Source organism: Polyodon spathula, chromosome 8 (assembly GCF_017654505.1).
Source record: "Polyodon spathula isolate WHYD16114869_AA chromosome 8, ASM1765450v1, whole genome shotgun sequence".
Lineage (NCBI taxonomy): Eukaryota > Metazoa > Chordata > Actinopteri > Acipenseriformes > Polyodontidae > Polyodon > Polyodon spathula.
The window spans coordinates 25,663,832-25,686,485 of record NC_054541.1 but is presented as its reverse complement, the minus strand read 5'-3'; the positions used below and the strand labels follow the sequence as shown (position 1 = coordinate 25,686,485).

The following is a 22,654-nucleotide window of genomic DNA, read 5'->3' as shown; positions in this document are numbered from 1 at the left end:
ACAGTGGGAACCACACATGCAGAACTATTACGCTCACCCTCTACATCTTACAAATACTCGGCGGTTGGACCCAAATATTTCAAATTTTGAGTCATCGGTCGATAAGACCGACTTCCACTCCTCAAACGTCCAGTTTCTGTGTTTTTTGGCCCAGGCAAGTCTCTTCCTCTTATTCTGCACTCTTAACAATGGTTTCTTTGCAGCAGTTCTTCCAGTTAGGCCAGCTTCACGCAATCTCCTCTGAAGAGTTGATGTTGAAACATCTGTACTTCTAGTAGCATTTAGCTGAGCTTATATTTCAGGGGCATTTAATCACCGGTTTCACAAACTTGTGACTCGAATGAACTTGTTCTCTGATTCTGAGATCACCCTTGGTCTGCCTGACCTTGTTTGGTCCTCATGAGTGCCAGTTTCTTCAAATTGTTTGATGGTCTTGGCCACAGCAGTTACAAACACTTGCAAAGTTCTTGCGATTTGTCTTAAAGATTGACCTTCATTTTGTAAAGTAATTACAGACTGTTTTTTCTTAACTGAGCGTATTTTGCCATTTTCTGCTCCCTTACATTCAGGAATGACAAACTTGTGCCTATGCTACTTATATTTATATTTATAGTAATCATGGACCCTCGCCTGTTAACAATAATTGGTGACAAAAGGTTAATTAGGTAACATGCTAGTTAACTCAGAGAACATCTAAAAAAAGACACTTTCATACTTAGGCCAGTGTTCTAACACCGTGTTATACACATTTCAGACTTTTAACTGAATTGGGCTCAGACTGAAATCCCTTTGCTTTGGGTGACCATTTCATTGAAATTGACAAGATTTACATTTTTATTTAAAAATTAAATGTTTGAATGCAATTCACTTATGATTATCAGCTTATATAAGTACACGTATCATATAATGAAATATTAAGTGTTTATAGACAAGTTTATACAGTTAAAAGCATAGATAATCATGAAAAACCTGGTTTCAAGCAGGTGTACTCAAACTTTTGACTGGTACTGTGTGTGTGTGTGTGTGTGTGTGTGTGTATATATATATATATATATATATATATATATATATATATATATATATATATATATATATATATATATATATATATATATATATATGTGTGAATGTGTGAATATAATGTCGCAAGGCGGCACTCTAAGGCCAAGTCTCAGGTAGTAATTGTGCATGTTGCACTTATTCTTTAAGTAATTTATATAAAATATGCAGTGCAAATATTTTTTAAATAGCATGTTTACACAGATAACCGTGAATAAACTAAAATAAAAAGTGTAGATAGTGTCTCGGTTTGTTTCAATTTGACTAATTTGTCAACACTACTCTGTTTTAAAGATCGCTCATCTCCAGTACAATTATTCAGAGAAAGTGGATTTGTAACTAAATCAACTACGGTGTTTCCATTGTCTGGTGAAATAAAAACAATATAGCGATAGAAAGTTAAATTCTAAATACTGAAATATATTATTTTTCTCCACCTAACAGTCAGCGAAATTCGGTGCTTACCCAGCATATTAACACCCCGCCTCTGCTCACGAATGATTGGACAGCTGTCAATTCTTCACTTTCCATTTAGCTATTCACTCGCCTTCAATTTTCGTGCAAATACCGTGAATGGCCTCTGCTTGCTTATGATTGGATAGTTGTGTAAAACTTGGTAGATATTTGACTCTTCTATTTGGTTAAACTTCCAGTTAGTTCCTGCACTTGAAACCAGGCACAGTTTATGTCCCACCTAGCTAACTTATGATTGGGCATAATCGAGCAGCACTTTCAATAAACTGCTGTGACGCTTTTGTTGGAAAACGTGTTTAAAGCTTTCTTTTTTCCCATGCTACGACCCGCCAGAAATGTGTTCACGACCCATAATTTAAGAACAGCTGCCGCGGGCACGATAGCCTGGCTTCGCGGGCACGAATTTGCCCGCGGGCACCACTTTGAGGACCACTGCCCTAGACTGTATTCCTATGCTTCTAGTACAGGTCAGTGAATACAGCACTTTTATTTTGGTTTTACAAACTGTCCTTGAAGCCAAAGCAAAACTACATGCCAGATAAAGTATAGTAAAACATTTTGTGTTTTATATCATTGTACAACTGTATTTATCTTGTCAATCAGTGATAGCCATTACTTTTTTCATAATGAAAGTAAAACGTCAATCTGAAAATTACACTGTAAATGCGGCTACAGTTAAGTTCCAAGTATAACAAACTAGATCTTAAATACACATGTCTGAAAGCCTGCCTAATCAGTGGGGCACTAGGCTTGTTCTGAACTGTAGAATTGCATATTGCAACTGTCACAAAAAAATGAAACCTGCAAAATGAGTATGACTGACAAAATATATACAAATGACTGACCTAAATATAACAAAAAGGCAAGCAAGTTAGAAATTTTAAACAAGCATTTCATAGTGGCAGTGGCTCATTGCTTTTACTGTGGGAAAGCACTTCAATGAGAAACTCTGATGGCTTACAAGTGTCTCTGTATAAGATTTAACAGTAAAATAAACAAATGGCCTTTGCAATTACCGCCTACCACATGAACTAACTGGCACTGACTAAATAGGACATTAAGGTTGCACTTCTATGGATCTGAAATAGGGCTGTTTATCAGCAGTGTCTTAACAATACGATACAAGGGTCACTGATACAGTAAATTCAGCATGAATCAACTCCCCAGTAATGTTGTTGAAGCTGACACCCTGGGATCCTTCAGGAAGCTGCTTGATGAGATTCTGGGATCAATAAGCTACTAACAACCAAACGAGCAAGATGGGCCGAATGGCCTCCTCTCGTTTGTAAACTTTCTTATGTTCTTAAACATAAAAATCACACAATTGGCTTGTGCAAGTATTTGCAATAACACTGGTAAAGCACTTTTGGTCCAATAAGCTTCATGGCCTGTTTTGCTTTTGTTTCCTAACTTTTATTTATTTTTTATTTTTTTCACCCCAATTTGGAATGTCCAATTGTGTTTTTGTTTGTTTTTTTCTCTTCACCGCAGCGAGTTCCCACACAGCATTGACGTTTTGAGGGCTTGTGAGCATCCTCTGATCTCTCAAGCCTAAAGCCAGAATCACTTTTACACGAGCTTGGATGCTATCATGTTCAACTGCTTAAAGTACAACAACTTGTTAAGACACTAACGTGATACTAAAACAGTGACTTGATGTCTGTACTCGCTTGTTTGTGGCCATATTCTGCTAAATGGTTAATCTGTGTAGCTGTCGGTGAAGGGGCGGCTTGGAGGGGCTGAAGCCACCCCAAAGTTTACCTTAGCCTTATATATATATATATGTATATATGTATATATGTATATATGTATATATATGTATATATGTGTATATATATGTATATATATATGTATATATATATATATATATATATATATATATATATATATATATATATATATATATATATATATATATATATATATATATATATATATATATATATATATATATATATATATATATATGTGTGTGTGTGTGTATGTTTGTGTACTGCAATTTATTTAACCTTTACACCCCTGTGAATACCAGTGTTACAGACAGACTGTTTGTTTTAAGTCATCAGTTGTTCAAAGTATTACACTACATTCTGTCTGTTTAAAACCTGAAAACGTAGTCCTGTATTTACTGCAATTTATTTAACCTTTACACCCCTGTGAATACCAGTGTTACAGACAGACTGTTTGTTTTAAGTCATCAGTTGTTCAAAGTATTACACTACATTCTGTCTGTTTAAAACCTGAAAACGTAGTCCTGTATTTAAATTATTTTTGTTTCCCTTTTTGTTTTTCTTCGTCGTCATTATCAACTAATACTGCGCAGCAAAGTACAAAAGGTAAATAATTTTGAACAACTGAAGCCATTTTGGAACACTTAGCAAAAGTGTGCGCAAGACACATGTTTAAATCAGCTTGCTGTATCCTGTGAACACAAACTGAAAATAAGTTGAATTCAGCGACCGCTGAACAACTTGTTTTATTAAAAATGTTGTTACAACATGTACCGTGTGAACCCACCTTTACAAGCATTTGTATTTGATGAAGTTGTGTTTTATTATTATTTTTATTAGTTTATTTGTTACCCTCCTCGCACCTCAGTTTATGACAGATGTGTTTTTCCCCCCATTGCAGACCGACGTTATAACACATTCATAAATATTGACAGAAGGGTATTGCTGCAGAAGGAAGGCTCACACAGGGTAGTGCTGCCTGCGCAAAACTTATAGACGTGATCATTATATGCTACGGGGGGGCTACAGACAGAAGGGGAAGAAATCCAGCAGAGTGGATATGGTTGGAGTTGGATGTTGAAGTCACCTAGTACAACAACAGGGGTGGGGGAAGAAATCAAACTCATCAAGAAAGTGAGTCAGGGGTCCAGGAGGGCAGTAGAAAACAATGAGGAGGAGATGACAAGGGGAGGCAAATTCAACAGCGTAAAACTCAAAGGTGCTAACAGAGAGAGCAGGGGGGACAACAAAGAGCAGGGAGGGAGTCCTGTTCTCTCACCCCGTCCAGAGGGGCGAGGAGAGTGTGAAGGGACATAGAGAAGAAGGGGCATCCGGAGTGGTAGTGTTATCACGGGAGATCCAGGTTTCAATGAGAGCTAGGAAGTTGAGAGAGGTGGAAGGCAGAGTCAGAGGTGAAGTCAGCTTTGTTGGAAGCCAAGCGACAATTCCAGACGGTGACAGAGAGCGCAGGGAGGATGAGCAGAGTAGAAAGGGAGAGGCATTGAGAGGAGCTTAGAGGAGTTAGATTTGTGGTGTCAGAGAAGAGACGGAGGACAGGAGCGAGGGGAGTGGATTACAGGGATATTAGATGGTCATGGTCGGTAGCAATAGAGGAAAGGAAGTAGAAATGGGTACAGAGAGGTTGGTGCTGCTGGAGGAGCAAGAGCATTAAATAAGAGAAAAGAAAAAAATGTATGCAAACCTGGTTTGGAGTTGGAGCCTTTAGTTCGAAGCTTGGGTAAAGAGTTTAGCAAACGGTCCATGTTGGCCTGTCCTCTGTGGACTACCACAGTGTAGACTACCGGCCCTTTGGTGATAAGGCCCTTCGGTTAGCTGACGCTGACGTCAGTGCTTATATAATGGACTACAGGTTGAGAGCTGGTGCTGTAGACAATTGGTTGCAAATTATTACATAACTTTATCGCAGTTCGCGTAAGTACAGTCTTTAAATGTCCACAGATACGTTAAGAAAATGTATTGAATATAGTGCTTAATGTATTGTAGAATGTTATGACAGTACTTTTAATAGTGATATATAATATATTGATGGTATAGGCTAATTTTGTAAAATAAATCTTCAAGTTTTAGTAACTTATGTGCCTCTGTTCTAACCTACACTAACCAAACTTAATCTACATTTATGTCTTCTAAAGTAGTGTTGGGTTGTTCTTTACTATTAGACTTAACTGATTGCATCAAAAGCTGGCGTGTGTATCTAACGAGGTGACACAGTGAGTGAACGTACTGACACAGATGCAAAAAAAATGTTATACACATCTATCCTATCTATCTGACCTAATTGGGAGTAAACTGAATAATTGCCATGATTCCCTCTTTTGTTATAAAATGAAATTTGGTATTAAAGGCCTTTCCTGTTTTATAATGTTTCCTAAAGCATTTGTTCCCACCATATAAAAACTATAGAATTACATTTGTCATTGAATATGCTGTCTTAGTTTCTTTTAGATATTGGACAAGCAGGAGAGAGTGCTGACACTACTATAACATAATACTGAAGTATTCCTCTGTTTTATCTTTTAACATTCTTTTGAAAATAATCCATGACCAAGTGTGTTTTTTTTTTTTTTTGTTTTGTTTTTTTTTTTTTTTTTTAGAAAATGTTACATTTCAGATTATCTTCAACTAAAACAAAAATCCAGACATCTCCATAAGACAAACGATTTCTTGTGAAGTTAATATAAACTACAGCTCTTGATAAATGTCCATTGTTAAGAAGCAGTTATGGAGTTAAATCAAAGGTGGTCTGTAGCAGACATCTTAATATCTTTTACTTTAAGACACAGCTTGAACCCTATAAAACCAAAGGTGACTTGGCAAGAGAAACAACTCCTTAGTGTCTTTTTTTTTTTTAACCCCAGCCCTGTCTTTTTGTTTTTGTTTTTTTTAAAGAAGTGAGGACTAAAGATGGCACTTAGAAAAGGGTTATCTCTGGGGTAGTAGGACATCACGCAGGACATTTCTAGTCCTCGGTACTAGAAAGCATACAGAATTTTGACAATTTAGTCGTTTGTAAAAAGCATTATAGAAATTTGTTATTAGAATTAGATCTGTTTTTGGCTTGTAAAAAAATCTCCATATTCAGTGCAGTAGTTTAAGATGGCAGGATTTCTATGAACCAATCCTAATCCAATTTGGAACCCACTCATAACAAAATATACAACACATTTTGTCCACTAAGCAATTTTAAGATAAAATTGCTATAAACGTGGTCAATGGCTTTATGGTTGGTTGCATTTAAAGGCAGAGGTGAATGCAGTTATGTTTAGTGAAAGATCTTATCATTATACATTATCCACCTCCTTCTAAAACTGCTATTTATTTAGGCAGAAACAAAGTATAACACACTTATGTCCTTGCCTTGCCTCATTCGGAGTTACTGAGCTCCAGGAGCTAGAATTTAAAACCAGCTTGACCACTCCATTCTATTGAAATCATAAAATGGTCGTTGCTCAGCCAGGCTGTTGATGGGGAGTAATGTGTGTCTTCTGAAACTGAATGATGCTGGGTCTCCCATTTTCACAATATTAACGATAGATTGAACATGTATCTGTAGTAAAGCAAGTGCTTACTGTTTTCATACTATGTGGCTAATAATCTGTATCTGCATCTGGTGTTCTACAATTACGATAAAATACAATACAGTACAGTTTTTCATTGTGTTAAGCCCACTGCTGTCCAATTTGAGACCTACATCAAAGGGCTCTTTGTATTACCTACATTAAAGGGCTCCATTTAGTATTTGGCACTACTCGTGCCATCAGTTACTTTTTGTGAACGTTTTTGTTTATTTCCTTCTTCATTTAGAAAAGTAGGATAAAGCTGAAAAGAGTTTTATCCTAAATTATACCTGGATGAGTAATTCATTCTAGCAAAGTATTTAACAACTACAAGTTGAGTAAATCTGTGCTTTTTCTCTAACCTGTAAAAGGCAGACACTTTCCACTTGTTTGTTAATTAGTAGCAAATGTCTTTTCTTCTGTGGCAAGTTTATTTTCTGCAGGAATGCATTTGGAAAGAGGAGTGTTAAAAAATTGCTTGTTTTCTGTAGTTTAAAAAAAAAACAAACAAACACAAAAAAAAACACACGTTTTGCTGCTAAATTGGCTTAAAACAGAGTGTGCTAATGTGTTAAACCTCTGCAGCTCAAAGAACTAAACTTGCCTGGAAGATGTTGAAGGAGACTATTAAGCTCTCCCAGTCTGTGTACCTCATGATTCAAACCAGGGCTTGGGATCCACAAGCACTTGGAGTTAAAGTATTTAAGCACTGCCTGCGGTGGTGGTAATATGTGGGGAGACAACAGAGCTGAGCTTGAAATTATTTAAGAAAACACTATAGAGTGATCTGATGTTGAATGTTAAAAGGTTGACTGAGACTTAACAGATACCTTTTGGATTTTCATCTAATCTAACATCTGGCAAAAGAATGTCTGAAATAAGTGCGTCATTGCTGGAGCTTAAAGATCAAAGCAGAGCCTCTGTGTGCAACAAATGAGTTGAGAAATGAACCATGAATAATATACATTGTACCATGTGCTTATTCAATGACATTACAGAGATCAGCCTGGGGCAGTTAAGAGGTGTTATCTTTTTTTTCTAGCTTTGCAGGGAGTCGGATCATGTCCACAATTAAGGCACGCTTTCTAAAAGGCAGAAGCAGTGAGGATCCCCTCTGTGCAGCAGCAGAGGAAACGGTACAAGAGCTGAGACTAAGAATTAAGAATATCATCCATTCTCAAAAAGAAGCGATCAATGCAAGCACCATCGGTATTAGCCCTGCCCGGGTAATGGAATTATTTAATTATTTATATATATATTCCTCCTTTAGCCATGACAGGTTTGTAATGTGCTGTTGGTCAGCAACAAAGAGAGTATTACATAGATGTATTAAAGATTTCGTTATACATTCAAGTGCCTCTTTTTAGATGGTGTTTCATGACCCCCTGAATGCGGTTTTCTTGTCGGTGTCTCCTAGGAAGAGTACCAGAAGCATCTCACTTGTTTAATCAGAATAGCCGAAATTTCGAATGAATGTTTTTCATATTCAAGCAGTACACAAAAGCTGCTTTGGAAAGAATTGACGCTGATGATCAGAGAATAGTATTTTTGTTTTATTATTTAGAGCTGGAGTTTCTTTCTAATATTCCAGTTTACCTGCGCTTGGATCTTATTTGGAACCCCAAAAATATTTTTATTTAAGACATGCATATTGTATAAATCATGGATGCACAATGATTACCATTGATTTCAAACCAATCAGTATTTAATGACTTATTATATATTATCTTATTTACACTATCAAAAACAGATTTGAAATAGGTGCTGATTTAAAGCAAATGTTTTGGCCCATGTTAAAGTAAACCCCTGGGATGTCCTGAGTCTTTCAGAAATCAGAATGCCCAGAAAAGAGCTCTAATGTGCTGTGCTGTGCTGGTCCTTGAAGAAATGCAATAGATATGACCTTTTTAATATGGTTGTTGATCATTTAACTTTGTCAATTAAATTCATAATATTTTAACTTTAAATGTACTGTTTTACTAATTCTCATTCCATCTAGCCCAAATTTTATGCCATAAACCATTCCACAGCATATGGTGGTAGAGAGACTGTAAAGGTCATACTTCACTTGTTGGATGAAGAGGCAACAAGTCCACCAAGTAGAAACAAAGCTGACTTGCTGTACGGGGATGAGGGTGAAATGGCTGAGGCTGGAGCAGCCTGCGTCTTAACGCTATTTAGGTAACTATTCAGATGTATTTTAGACTTGAGGAACAAGTAGAACAACCTATAAAGAAAATGAGTGATGTTGGGACCTCTTGTCTGGTTACTGGCTTCTGACTGGGTGGGGTATCTCTTTTAACCCAAATTATTTTCTAAGAAGCTGGCTTATTTTACCCCAACCCTGGTAATGATGCTTGAGTGGTTGAGCTTTTATAGAATACATCTCCATTTTTCATGTTTGTGCATTTGCACAAATCCAAAGGGGCTTTTCAATTTTCTTGTTACCGTAACATTATTTTAGAAATTGACTTGATAGTTAATTTAGCATTGGTTTCTGCATTAACTAACAGCAGTGTTCTCCATGTAATAAACTCTAAACATGTGCATTTTGTTTTTAAGGTCCCCTGAGCCATCAACTGGGTCATCTCCAAAGTCACTCCGATATCGTGTGCTAGAGCATGAGGGGAAAACAACACCAAAGGTACAAATTCCTATTTATCGGTCATCTGATCTAGAGCATGCAGTTTGCAAGGAAGCTTGCAATCATATTCTCAGTGCTGTCTATATAACTAATCAAATGTATTATAGACTTGAGGGACAATTTTCAAGCTGAAGACCCTATAATGACAATTAGTGGCAACAGTGGTGGGTTTAATTTGTTCGTAAAAATGTAACAATATCAAAGGATGGATATATTTTTGTATTCAGAGGATGAACTTAAACCTAAATAAAGAAGTACAAATGAAATCAATAGTTTTTTCCAGCACTTAATACTTTATCTTTTGCTCTTTTTTAAATTATACATTGTAGTCTGTGAAGTCTATTTCTGGGATATACAGTATTCAATGTATGCTAATCTTTAACTGTCCCAATGGACTAATCAAAATGGTTAGTCTCTGAGTGTAGTTTTTTATGGTAAATCCAAGTTGTTTAACTGTCTCGCAGATCAACCAGCATAGCTAACTCCTAACTGCTTTGTAATGTTTTATTTCAAATCCGTAAAACCAGAATTTAAAACTGTCACTGTTTATTAAGTGTAACTTGTTTTTGTTGAAAGAGAAATTGTTTCCTAGAAGTCTTGTTCATTTCCAGGATAAGCTAAAAACTTACTTAAAACAAAAAAAAAACTCCTTGATTACAACTTCAAATGATAGCACTACCAGATGGCAATTTGGTTATTATCCATTCGCAAAAAATGTTACTGCTGAAGCAGTTTCAGTGGAATGAAATACACCCACAGCAATTAGAAGCTTCCTGAATTTGTTTAAGTTTAAGCATTCTGCTTCAATTAAATTAAAGCCCATTTTATAGCATGTACTCTAGTTACTCAAATAACAATGGAAACTCGCAGTATTATTGTTTCCTGTTTGTTGCCAAATGTCTTCATATGTTTGGTCAGTGTCCTGTAATGGTTTTTACATGCTTGTAAAAGATACTTGAAAGGTAGAAAAGTCACTTGCAGCCATAGATGGTTAGTCTTATGTTAACTCAGTTACTGTACTTCAAGGGACTAAGTTTAACTTACTGTTACAGGGGTGCGAAGGTTTTGTTTCTTTGTCGGTATTAGTTGTGTAATTTGTTGTTTTTACTTTCCCCTAAAACAACATAATTCCAACAATTCCCATAATCTCTGTTGAATTTTTAATCCTTGCCCATTTTTCACTTAACATCTTGTTATTGTGGCCACTTGGAATAGTGGTCTAACTTTGTATATTATGCCCAACATTAACTTTCATGATAGTAAGGTATTTGAAAGCACCTGCTTGGCTTGGGGTTGGGGTTGGGGGTTGATATAACAGGACTCTTGTGTAGAGTTTTGAATCGTAGTATGATGTACAGCTGCATAGAAATTATACAGTTGATTTGCTAAGGATATTCTATTTTGAAGTTACTTTGGGGCTATTAGTTTATCAGAAGTTTCCAGACTTAATGGTACTCCTAAATCAAAAGTAGTTACTAGTATACATTTCTCAGGCCTGCAGCACAGAAACCAAAGTTCCAAATTCACTTTGTAAATTTATTTAAAGATAAACATGGCCTGTGGGATTTATGTCTTGCACTCAATTGTATTACACAGAAGTAGAGTAATCTTCCCTGTGCTGAAGCATGCAATATTGGATTGTACGTCTAATCTTCAGATATTTTTTTTTAGGTGCAGTTAAGATTTGTTTTATATTTTTTTGTTTGTTTTATACAAATATTTTGAGGTTTTTCTTGCTTTAGCTAGTGGGTTAAAAGGCAGTATCTGTAATCCAGCTGCTAGGTCAACATCAAAAGTAAAATCGGAGACTTTGGATACAAGAATGAACGCTATAAAGATTAATTTGAATGTGCAGTTCAAAGCTTTCAAACTGTTCATTTTCACATTGGCTAGAACCTTGACTTACGACTGTCAAGGTGGGTCCTTCATATTGTTTGCACCAGAGATGCTGCAGTCTTCTTTGCTTTTGGAAGTTATTATCCACCTGTATGGGATGCATATCCCTGAAGGTGCTTAAATGTATGCTTATATTTATGTTTTTGTTTTTAGATGAAGACCCAGTCATCCAATTATGATGCAATATGGTGTAGACATTCAGTAATTTTGACAATATTGGAATCAAAGTCATGATGACCTACCTTTTTGAGTTTTGACTTTGGATTGGTTGAGCTAATGAAGACTTTATCCTTTTGTAGCCTGCGAGTTACTTCTTGTTCTGCAGGTCGATATGGGTTGGTTTGCAATATGAACTGAGTGTGTCTGGTTACAGGTATTTTGTGAATGTGATAAAGCCAAGTAAATGAGCAAGGATGCTTTTGAATATACAGGTGTATTAAATAATAGCTGAAAAGTTTGAGCCACCATGAGCACCAGATTTGAAATAGAAGTTTTATAAAGTACTAGCAAAAAACTCTTCTTTCTTAACTCTCATTAATGATAATCTGTGACCTCAAACATACTCCCATCTTTTGCTGCTCCAAGTAATTGAGAATTTAAACATTTTTAGCATGTATTGTAGATCATCCCCTTTCTCAGATCAAGTATATAGCAGTGGTTCAAAGTTGTACAATGCCTAAAATATCCCTTCATTTCTGTGGTACATTCTGTTGTATCAATTATAGTATACAGGCACAGTTAACAGACATTTTCTTTTTGCAGGCAAAAGGGAATCCAATTAGATCACAATTTGCCTGCACGTACCGTGATGATCCCCTTGTAAACAAAAATCTGCTGCAGTTCCCAAGTCTTAGTCAAGTGCCAACCTGTGTCCATCCTGCGCCTAAAAGAACTCTGGTTCCAGTTATCTGCTTTGACGATGAACCTTCAACAGGTACGTGGCATGTAGAGTTACTGTACAGTACTGATTTGAATTGCACTTCCATGTCAAGGATAGTTCCAACCCCCACCCCCAATGGGGTACCGAGTATAGAGCAGTCACAACGAGGTGCCTTCTAAAACTAACAGGAATCAGAAATTTGCAATTAATTGGCAGTGGAAATTTCAAGCAACGTACTTGATCCAAGTGGAGCAAATTTTAAAAGTGTCTTCATACATAAAACATTTGTTTTGCGTGGAACACCCAACAATTGCTGCAGTCAATTATCTAGCATATAATGACCGCTGCCTCCAACATTTTAATGATTCATTCTCCAATTTAGTTGTTGCCTAAGGAAGCACAAAATGACAGTTGGTCAGTTTAGTTGACCTGTAGTTCATTCCGTTAACAGGCATTTAATTTTCAGCTCTTCAGTAAACTTTTGTCTCCCTAATTGTTAGACACAACATCAATTGCAGCAAATGCAACTGAGAATGAAGCTCTAATAACAAAGGGAAAGAGACCTGTGTTTGGCTCCACTTCTGGAAATATTCAGCAGAAAGGAAACTCAAGGAAAAAGGGCAGTGGAAGTGCAAATGGTCAGCCAGGAAACAAGAGCTGCAAGAGGAAACAGGTGTGTGTAAACAGTGAAAATGGTAACTGCAGTCATGAAAATGAGCCACCTAAAAAGAGAGTAGCCGGGGGACCCAAGGTATCGGATAAACCGCATAATAAATTGGACTGCAAAACAGGAGCACCAGGGAAAGGCAGCAAGGCCGTGGCCAAGAAAAAGTTGATTGCAGGCCAGGGAAAGCTAACAAACTTTTTCAGATTGTGACACTGTATCTGTGGGCTGTACTTGCATCAAATCAAGCATGTCGGATTCCATCATGGTTTAGAGCTTTATACAACACTGCAAGAAAAGTGGCAAAGCAAAACCTACTGGTTTACATCTAGTAGTCGTTCATAGCTAGTTGGTTGATCTTTTCAACTTCCACAGCAAGGCTGCTGTTTTTTGTTGTTGTTGTTGTTGTTATTATTATTATTATTATTATTAATGAACCATAGGAAGGATCTTGATGTAATGTACATTTAATTCGGTGGAAGTTGAATTTGTGCTAATGACACAATTTGAATATCAGCTGGAAATTAGTAACTTTTGTGAGTATTTTTAAAATCTAGATGGTTTGTCAGATTGTGTATTGATTTTAAAATGTGTATTACATTTTATTACATGTAAATATTTTGTACAATGTGCGTTTGCTTTGTTTTTATATGCATTTTTTTTTTTTTTTTACAGTCAACCATTGTTAGCAGATTTGTTAAATACTTTTAATAAACCTTTTATAGATTACTGTTCTTATTGTGATTTAAATAAGAAAACAGATGGTACAGTACAACCTTAAGACATTTCAAGCTTTATACATAAACAGCCTTGCAGGCATAACACAAAGGTGAGTAATTTTTCAACAGCCTTGTTCATTGGAGGCCTGAAACGATACCTAGACCTGCCAGCATGGTCGGTAGACTCTTCCCAGCATACATCTTAGCACTAAAAACAAACAAACATCATTTAATTATTAGTGTTGTATTTCATAGATACATGCATTTAATCCTGTAATGCCCATTACTGTACATTTATCACCTATGATACAATACTTTTCCATAGCATATTTCATATGTACATTGTGTGATGCTGGACGGCTTGTTTAATTTTGTGTTGTACTGGAGTGTTAATGCAAGGACACCTCCCACTTATATACATTTAATCTAACACAAACTGTATTTATTCTTGTGTGTGATAAAATCATATCTGAATGTTCTTGTATAACATTATACAAAAAAAAGAACATTTTCTTTTTTTTTCTCCAAGCAGGAATTACATTAAAGACCATTGTACTTACTGTCAAAGTCTCTTCTGCCTACTGAAATTTTAGAATCATCCCTTCCAGAATCTCTGCGTTTCTCTGTCGCAGTGCTTTGGCTTTCTGACTGGGGTGCCTCTGCTTCTCTGACGGTGAAGTAAGGCAAGTGTCTGGGAGAATGATCCACAGACAATGCAGGGCTGAAGAGTTTAGAGTTGGTAGAAATAAGGAATTCCAGGAGATCTTTAGCATTCTTCTTGACACCTAAATCCTAAAAAGAAAATCTGTTAATTATTTTTTTTTTTTTTTTTTGTGTGTCAACTGCCAGCTCACCATCAATACAGGACCTGGACCCTCTTCCTTGACATATTTCTAATACATGGCTTTAAACTTGTAAATCCAGGTTAAACTATAAGGAAAATGGACAAACAGTTTGGATGAGTCCACCTCTAGTGTAAATACTAAAGGCATTAGCCAAACACTTCTGTAAATGGATGTATAGTTGTACTTCTTGGTTCTGTATTAAAGTAAAAACTTTGTATTCATTTCCCTCAATTGTAATAGCTAAAACTGTAATTTTTGCACACTTAAAACATTAATGATTGATCCAGTGGTAATAATGCATTATATCAAGCAGACAAACATTTTTGCTTGTGCCTTCATCAGTGTACAGTAAGAACTTACGGTGAAGACTATGATTTTTGAGCCGTCTTCATCCATTGTGGTTCCTTCCAGAAGAGGATACTTTGAGAAAGCCTCGTCTGACTTGTCCAAACCCTCTGCATCCAGGTGTGTTTTACTTGGGCTGAAGAAATCATTTAGCATTCTAGTGTCTTCTATCTTGCTTAGAGATCTTGCCACTGAAGCTATTAAGGACTCTGAAAGAAATGCTAAAGCAAAGAGAACAGAGTAAGTTGAGACGTTCATTCTGGCAATTTACGGTTTTTGTAGAAACCTATCTATCAGTTCTCGGTACCTAGTCTGCGTCTTGGAAGTGTGTGTGTCCACCTTTTATATACATGGATGTTAAAAAAAAAAAAAAAAAAAAAATTCTAATAGTCTTCAAAATCATGGTCTTTCTCATTAAGGGCAAAACCCCCTATCCGAGTTGTATTTATATTTTGAAAACTAGTTAGGCTTAACAGAATCCCAATTACCTTGTTCTTGAAATAAGTGAGAACTGCACTATGGGGTGGCCTTGTTTGACTGGCTGATATATTTGCAGTTTATCTTTCAAGTGGTGCGCTTTTGGAAATGAATGACACCTCTGAAGGATTAAACCAAAGACAAGATGAAAGACTTGTTTACCTGTGGTACAGGTTAATTAAGAAACCACATGTATTCTACACCCCCCACCATAACTCCTTTATACATCCAAATGGACATCCTGTAACCACCTTGTATAACTCAGACACTAGATGTCTGTATAAAGGCTCCAAATGGATTAGAATATCAAAGGATATTAAATCAGTTGAATTTAATCTGAGCAATTGTTCCATCATACCAAGTCCTGTTGGTGACGTAATTTGTATTTTGTTGTGTTTTTTGTGTGTGTGTGTGTGTGTTTATTTTAATATGCAGACATACAACACGCTTTCAGTACTGTACTAAAAAGTGGCTGTAGTGTTGCAGTTGACAATGCTCTGCATATCCAGAACTGTAACAGAACAATGGAAACCAGTGAAGAACACAAAATAAGGAGGATCTCAGGTTATAAAGTAAAGTAGGATATGTACTGTACACACCCCTCTAACACTAAAAGGTATGTGATAGATATTTGGCATTACTGAAAGAAACAAATGCAATCAATTGACAAACGTTTCAATAAGCGTTTGTCGAAATACTTGCTTTTTATTAAAATGCGTGCCGAAAGTTTCAGTCATGTGTAGCACGTCATGTTATCTATCGGCATAAAAATAAAAGCGTTGGATCAAACCTTATAGTCATTACACAATTTATTGTGCTATCATATGAATAGTAATTATAATTTAACTGGGGTTGAAATCATTTTACTTGGATGGTCCTCCCTTTATTTTCTATGTACAGTATTTGTTTTGGAGAGAGTTGTACTCTACTGAAAAACTGAACTGGTCTATGGGGATTAGCTTGTTCCAGTAATGGGATGTGAACCTTTCTACTGCTAACATTTTTGCTCTGACCCTTTTTTCTGCTTGCTGATCTCATAGAAACCATATAGGTTCCCTCTTTAGCTGAATGTGTTAATCTGAAATCCATGAAATACATTTGATTTCTGTTCGACAGATAAACGATTTAGCCTCTTTATTCTGGTGACCTAGTTACATTTTTTATATGTGTTTATCTTTTTTTTCTCTATTATATCAGGAGCAATGTTCACAGTGAATAAACTTTGTTTCAGCTATTCCTATGTGTACTACTGCTGTAGAATTATTTATTGCCCTTTTTTCTAATAGTTACTGGTTGTATTTAAAGGTCAGCTAGGAACACTGGCACCAAAGCCCCAAGTCAAAACCTGCTGTCTGTCTGATGAATGTACTGCCAGTTTCAGGGAAGTCTGCTGATGAACATTCCTGCAAAAATCCACAAATATTGTTAAAAGTTGTGCCAACATACTGTATTGGGTATGTGGCCACATAATATATTTAGTCTTTGTAGTTGCATCAGCTACTGGGTCAACTTACCTTGCCTCATCTTCCTTGGGCAGTTTTAGCCACCCTTCCTTTCCAAATACGTGGCACACAAAATGTAAAGAAAATCCAAATTATGTTGTATCCCAGTGGGATATGGGACGGCTGATATCCTGAGGTGTCAGTTATTTCTCTAACCTTTAAAGAGAATGTTGCTTTTAATATTTCACAAGTAATGACCTTTTTTTCTCCCCTGTGCTATTTATTGTTATGGGATCTGTCGAGTCAAATTTCAGCAGATAATCTTAATTAGAGGGTTGTCATGCTGTCAACTGAAAACAAGACCAGCAACATATTGAAGAATAAACACATCACCATTTCCCCAGGGGGGGAGTTGTGGTGATTTTTCTTTTTTTTAACAGGTTGAGTTGTTTCTTCCCTTTCCACTTTAGGCAGCATAATAATTCTTAATGAAAGAGCTAATTTTACAGTAGACGTTTCTACTGTGACACAAGATATAGAGTAAAGCTTTTTAAATAAAATAAGACACTCTCCTAGGCCTGTATGAATGATACACTGTACTTCTCACATATGGCCAATCGATCAGTGTGTTTCTGCAAAACTCTGTTGATCCTGGGTTTATTGCTCACTGTAATAGAAGGTGGTTAAAGTCAAATGCAACTTTACTTCTATAATTTGGAGCGAATAAATCAGCCTTTTCAACTCTCATTAGTTCTTTGAAAACATCTGATTCAGTTAATTCAATGAACATATGAATTCCAGTGGTTAAAATTGGCTGAACATGTGATTAAAACATATTGCGACATCGGAAATCCCTAGTGTTCTTTTAAACAGGTTTAACTCTGTATGCTTGGAAACTGCTAGAGGGCAATTGTGTACCTTTTATATACAGCATCTTATACACAGGTTGTAGAGCTAGCTGTTATAGTAAATTAAGGTTTTATAGGAGGTATTCGTGGTAAACCGATTATTAAACTGACTTTTTTTTTTTTCTGAGACCCAAACCCTATTTATAAGAGACAGTGATACGTGCAAGAGCAAGGACTCTTAAAACTTGAATTATTACTTTATATGGTGTTGGCACCATAGATCCCTACAAGTAAAATACTTTTAAAAAAAGGCCAAAAAGAGCATTATGCTCTCAAACTCTAAAAACACAACTGAAGAAAACCATGACGCAAATCTCAGCCACAGATGCTTTACAGGGAAGAAGTGGTGGCAGCCTGAGAGATCAAGTATTGTGGTGAAAGAACCGGAGACCACGACAGAGAGACATAGTCTAAATCTACTGCCTTGCAAAAAACCTAAAGACTGTGTTGAACCATAGCTGTGGTTGAAAAATTTAAGAAGAGGACCACACATAAAGACGTGTTGATCCCAATGGGGATTGAAGAATCATTGCGGAAAGGACTTGATCAAAGTTTCACAACCACATGACGAATGAATCAGTGTTGTCCAGGACTGTTGAGTATAATCTGCTTCACATTCTTCACATGAAACATAATCAGAGAAACTTAACTTTAGTTACATACCTTTTGACAAGTAACTTTTAAGTAAACTTGATAAGTAATTGAAAGGTTTGAATTACCTCATGTTCTTTACATAAAGACCTTTTAAGTAAACATGACAAGTATATTTAGATATGTTACATGGAAGTTTTGATTCTATTGATTATTATTTTTTTATACATCCCTGTATTACATGTTTGAGATTTGTCTGACTGAAGATTCCTGTTCTTTTCTACTTCTGTATCTAATTAATTGCTGCTGTTAATTGAACTTTCCTGTCTCGTGTTGGTGGCAATAGGTAAATTGTTGATCTCTTCGAACTTAATATCTAAAATTGGAAACTACTTAATTGTTCCTAGTTTCAAAAACAGTGCTCTTTCAATGTAATGGCCTAGAACTTTCACCTAGGTAAATTAACGTATACCATGAATTGACACATGTGGACATAAGTTCACAAGGTTTTTTGTTTGTTTTCCTGGAACACTCATAATGCAACACAATTCTCTGACTTTCTTTCCATTATTTACAATGGACTTAAGTGGAATTTGTGTCTGTAAACACTATTCCAATAGTGCTTGAACTATCGATTGTACAGGTTTTTGTTGTTACTGCTGCTGAAGAGGACGCAGCTAAAGTAGATTATATTTATTGACTAACAAACCTCTTGTTCCAAGAACAATGCAGCTGCACAGAATCATCAGTAGCTCTGCAAGGAAAACATCCACCAATACCCTGTGCTGTAACCATCCCTCTGTACATTTACAACAGCAAAGAAATGGTGCTTGACCCCACCTTCCGCCACTACAGTAAAGCCAAAATGTAACAAAACATCATGTTTTTAGTTTTTATTTTTTATTTTTAATAAACTCTGTGTAAAGTAAGTGGTCTCTCCAATGTAGATTTCCATAATGATGCATGATGACATCTTTACACCCTGCATACAGCCAGAGTGGTTAACTCAATTCCACTAAACCCAGATATAACCACCAACCACCATGTTCATGTTATTGTAGCAGTTTCTATAACAACCAAACTTTAGAGACTCTTTTTTTTTTCATTAAACAGACAAGAGAATATACTGCCTTTTTAAAACATCCTCTGCGTAAAAATATTTTGCTGCTTTTTATTTATTATGAATGTTGTTTTTTTTTTTTTTTTTTTATTCACATGCCTTGAGCATTAACATATGCGTCTTTGGTTTGAATATTGGAAGCAACGTTCCACGTTAAAGCAAATGTAAAATGTTAAACAACACACTAATAAACACAGATGCTGATGAGAAGTTTGCCACTTTATTACACCTCATAGAGGTATAAAATATACATATTTTTACATTTGAGATATCGTTTTACAGCAATGCATTACATTTCTTTTTGTTATTTCTTGGTAGTTACTGTTACCAAGTGCAGAAAACTAAATGATGCATTATAGAATGTGATTACAGTCATACAGATGCATTATCCCTAGACCCCATTTTAAATTTTGATTTAACACAAAGAAGCTGTTAGACAGTCAAATATTTTTCTGATAACACTTTTTCTCCTTGAAATACAAGTTCAATACATAATCATTTTAGGCAAAAAACAAACAGAATAAAAATTCTAACAGCTAAAACATCTAAGCATGTACACTACACTGATTGCTGGTCTGGAATGTGGTCTCAGAATTGCTTGTTAAATGAATTGGGACAGTAACACACTCAAATATTTTGGGTACAAATACTTTTGATGTGAAATATGAGCTTTGGGAAATGGCCGTGATGGTGTCAATCGTTTTCAAATGAGCTGAAGTATGATTAATCAGCTACTAGGTGCCTTGACGGACAGAATGGCCTCTCTTGTTAAACTGCTCTTCCCAGTTAGATTCAAGCTGATGCCAAAATAAGAATTATGTATATACTGTAATGCGCACCTTTACTGTCATTTGAAGCACCATTCAGCTGAGTAATTCGCAAAATAATATCTACACATCTGGCGTTTTACTATTGATTTCAATTTTAACGGTGGGGGGGGGGCTCCTTGAAAATAATGCAATGCATATTTTGACTGAACACCTGAAATAAAAAAAAACATTTGTATCACAACAAATGAAAGGCTTGTAAAAACATATGCAATCTATAGTTGTAGTGAAGTAAAGTAATATTGTTTCTTAGTTATTACACAAAATGATAATTCACTAATTTGGTTTATTCCCAGTTCGGCAATGTTAATAGTATTTTACTGTAATGTATAAGGGCCCTCCACTAATTCACTGCCATTGAACCATCACAATTGCTTCACAAGTATAAGTCACATAGAAAAGAAGATATGCCTATCTTTCTTTATGTCTTCAGTGAGTTTTCATTTCCCGTACTGTAAAATACATAACATCAATGTGTGGAAACAGCATAACCCTGTCAAAACCATTTTAATCTATTAAAAAAACATAGCAGGGGGTTAATTTCCAGTTATAAAACATCATAACCACTCTTCAGAAGAGTCTGTAATTATTTTTTTATTTGTTTTTTTTTTATTTTCTACTGTATAAACTGTTACATTTATTTATTTCTTAAATAAGCATTTTGTCAATACATTACATATTTCATTTCATAAACTCACCCTAGTGAAGAGCACTTGAACATGAATAATTCTTCAGTGCTTTATCTTCAATGGATTTTTTCAATTACATTCCTTTAACCTCTGGGAGCTTGGGTTTGAACCCAGCTGAAGTCACAGGTTAAACGAGTTTGGTGGTGTCAACATGTTCCTCTTACAAAAAGGTGGTAAAACGTGTGTTGTTGAATGTCAGCTTGAGCCAGGGGTGATCTGATCAACATATAACCTGCCAGGATAACCCATTGTTGGATTTTTTTTAGCACATTTTACAGTACCAGTACCTGGACTGCATTAACCACTTCCTGTTATAACCGTGGATAGGTGGGTGATGAAATTCAAGGTCATTCTGCACTGTAATATGGTCTAAAACTATCAAGTTTTGGTAAATCCCAACAGTGTATTAGCTGGTGCTCAAAGAGATGGGATAGTCCAAGCAAGAGCATTCCTAGCTTACCCAGGGGTGAATAAAGAAACTTCCCAGGATGTGAGGGCAAAAATACCCAGTTTTCCACTCCAAGGACTGTTGGTTTGTGGTGTTTTTCTGTAGAGGGTAAAGTTCAGGCTACCAATCCTCTTTAGTTTGGATCTCACCTCAGCACCAAATCTTTGAGGATTTTTTCTATTTCCTCTTGGGTTTTCACAAAAACAAACTTGTCATTATCACCACCACAGTATCTCTGGACAAAACCAGGGAACATAAAGTACAATCTCTATTTACTTTCCCTTTTTACCAAATCTTTGTATCTGTGGATGTGAAAGTCACTCTGCAGAAATGCCTGGGTGCTGAAATTGGATGGTGTTTTTAATCTCCATCGTAAACCTATGGAGTTAGATGGTACCACCTTAGGCAATCGCGAACAAAACACGCCAACTTGCCGAGTATTTTTTTTGCCTTTTGCAGCCACTAAATATTTTCATAATACCACCTTACCATAATACATGTAGTCACTCTATTTCCTTAAGTAATTTATTTTAAAATAATTCTTCACCTAGAACCCCAGACAAATGTATAATGCAATGAAAAGTAATGGTCTAACATACATACAATTCTCATATAGTTTATTTGTTTTACCTTAAAACCCCCCAATGTGAAAAAGCACAATGCCTCAATTTTGTACATTTTGATGCAGTGGTCAAGTTGACATTTCCATTAGTCAGTGCAAACATTTACATCACATGCGATCAATGTTCAAAATTCACATGTGCACATAGGTGCACCTCGGGACAACATTTCCAATGTGTTTACTGCACCAACCACATCTTGATTCAGACAGGCTACATTAATTCCGCAGCTGCCAGTAAGTAAATACATTGCAGAAAACAGGAATTTTTGCTTATAATTTGTAAGCACTATAGTAGCTTAAAAAAGGTACATACAATGCATAATGATAAAAAAAATTAAACACAACAGCAACTGTGTATTACACTTGTCTGGGTTCACCTAACAGATATTGTTAGTTCTTTTCAAACATCCACAGATTTCACCGAAATTTACAGTACTGGAATCAGTTATGAAAACACTGGGGGGAAGGACTACCCTCGAGATACATTATTTCATCTTTTTAGAAAACAGAAGTACTGTAAGCAAGAAACACATCCTTATTTTTGTTTGATTCCACTCCACACCACACCAGTCTCCACCCTCATAACAACGCTGAGGCTCACCTAAACTGTTATGGGGGTCGACTGCCATGTTCAGTTTGCCAGTAGGTGGACTCTTGTTTGGGTGATTCCATAATTATTTCCAGTACTGTACAGTA

At 36.0% G+C, this 22,654-nt stretch overlaps 2 protein-coding genes across 4 annotated transcripts in view; one reads left to right on the top strand and one right to left on the bottom strand.

Moving 5' to 3' along the window:
• Positions 1-13,325, top strand: part of LOC121319667 (PARP1 binding protein) — a 47,235-nt gene extending 33,910 nt beyond the window's left edge. For 2 of the 3 annotated variants that reach the window (XM_041257328.1, XM_041257325.1), the window contains exons 7-11: positions 7,884-8,067; positions 8,841-9,022; positions 9,404-9,485; positions 12,144-12,315; positions 12,762-13,325. In XM_041257328.1, coding sequence (XP_041113262.1) covers positions 7,884-8,067; positions 8,841-9,022; positions 9,404-9,485; positions 12,144-12,315; positions 12,762-13,138 — 997 coding nt within the window. In that variant the 3' untranslated portion in view covers positions 13,139-13,325. The remainder of the gene's footprint in view (positions 1-7,883; positions 8,068-8,840; positions 9,023-9,403; positions 9,486-12,143; positions 12,316-12,761) is intronic. The other variant, XM_041257329.1, reaches the window with a different exon arrangement.
• A 130-nt stretch (positions 13,326-13,455) lies between these two features.
• Positions 13,456-16,641, bottom strand: LOC121319669 (pro-MCH-like). The gene is made up of 3 exons (XM_041257331.1): positions 14,850-16,641; positions 14,205-14,436; positions 13,456-13,852 (listed from the first exon to the last, which is right to left on the bottom strand). Exons 1-3 carry the CDS (start codon positions 15,090-15,092, stop codon positions 13,803-13,805), a joined length of 525 nt encoding a protein of 174 aa, XP_041113265.1. The 5' UTR covers positions 15,093-16,641; the 3' UTR covers positions 13,456-13,802.
• Positions 16,642-22,654: the final 6,013 nt, after the last annotated feature.

Coding starts and splice junctions, on each gene's coding strand:
- LOC121319669 (XM_041257331.1), bottom strand. CDS start 15,092: ATGAACGTCTCAACTTACTCTGTTCTCTTTGCTTTAGCATTTCTTTCA. Junction 14,437..14,849: donor CAAAAATCATAGTCTTCACC/GTAAGTTCTTAC, acceptor TTTTCTTTTTAG/GATTTAGGTGTCAAGAAGAA. Junction 13,853..14,204: donor AGGCAGAAGAGACTTTGACA/GTAAGTACAATG, acceptor GTTTGTTTTTAG/TGCTAAGATGTATGCTGGGA.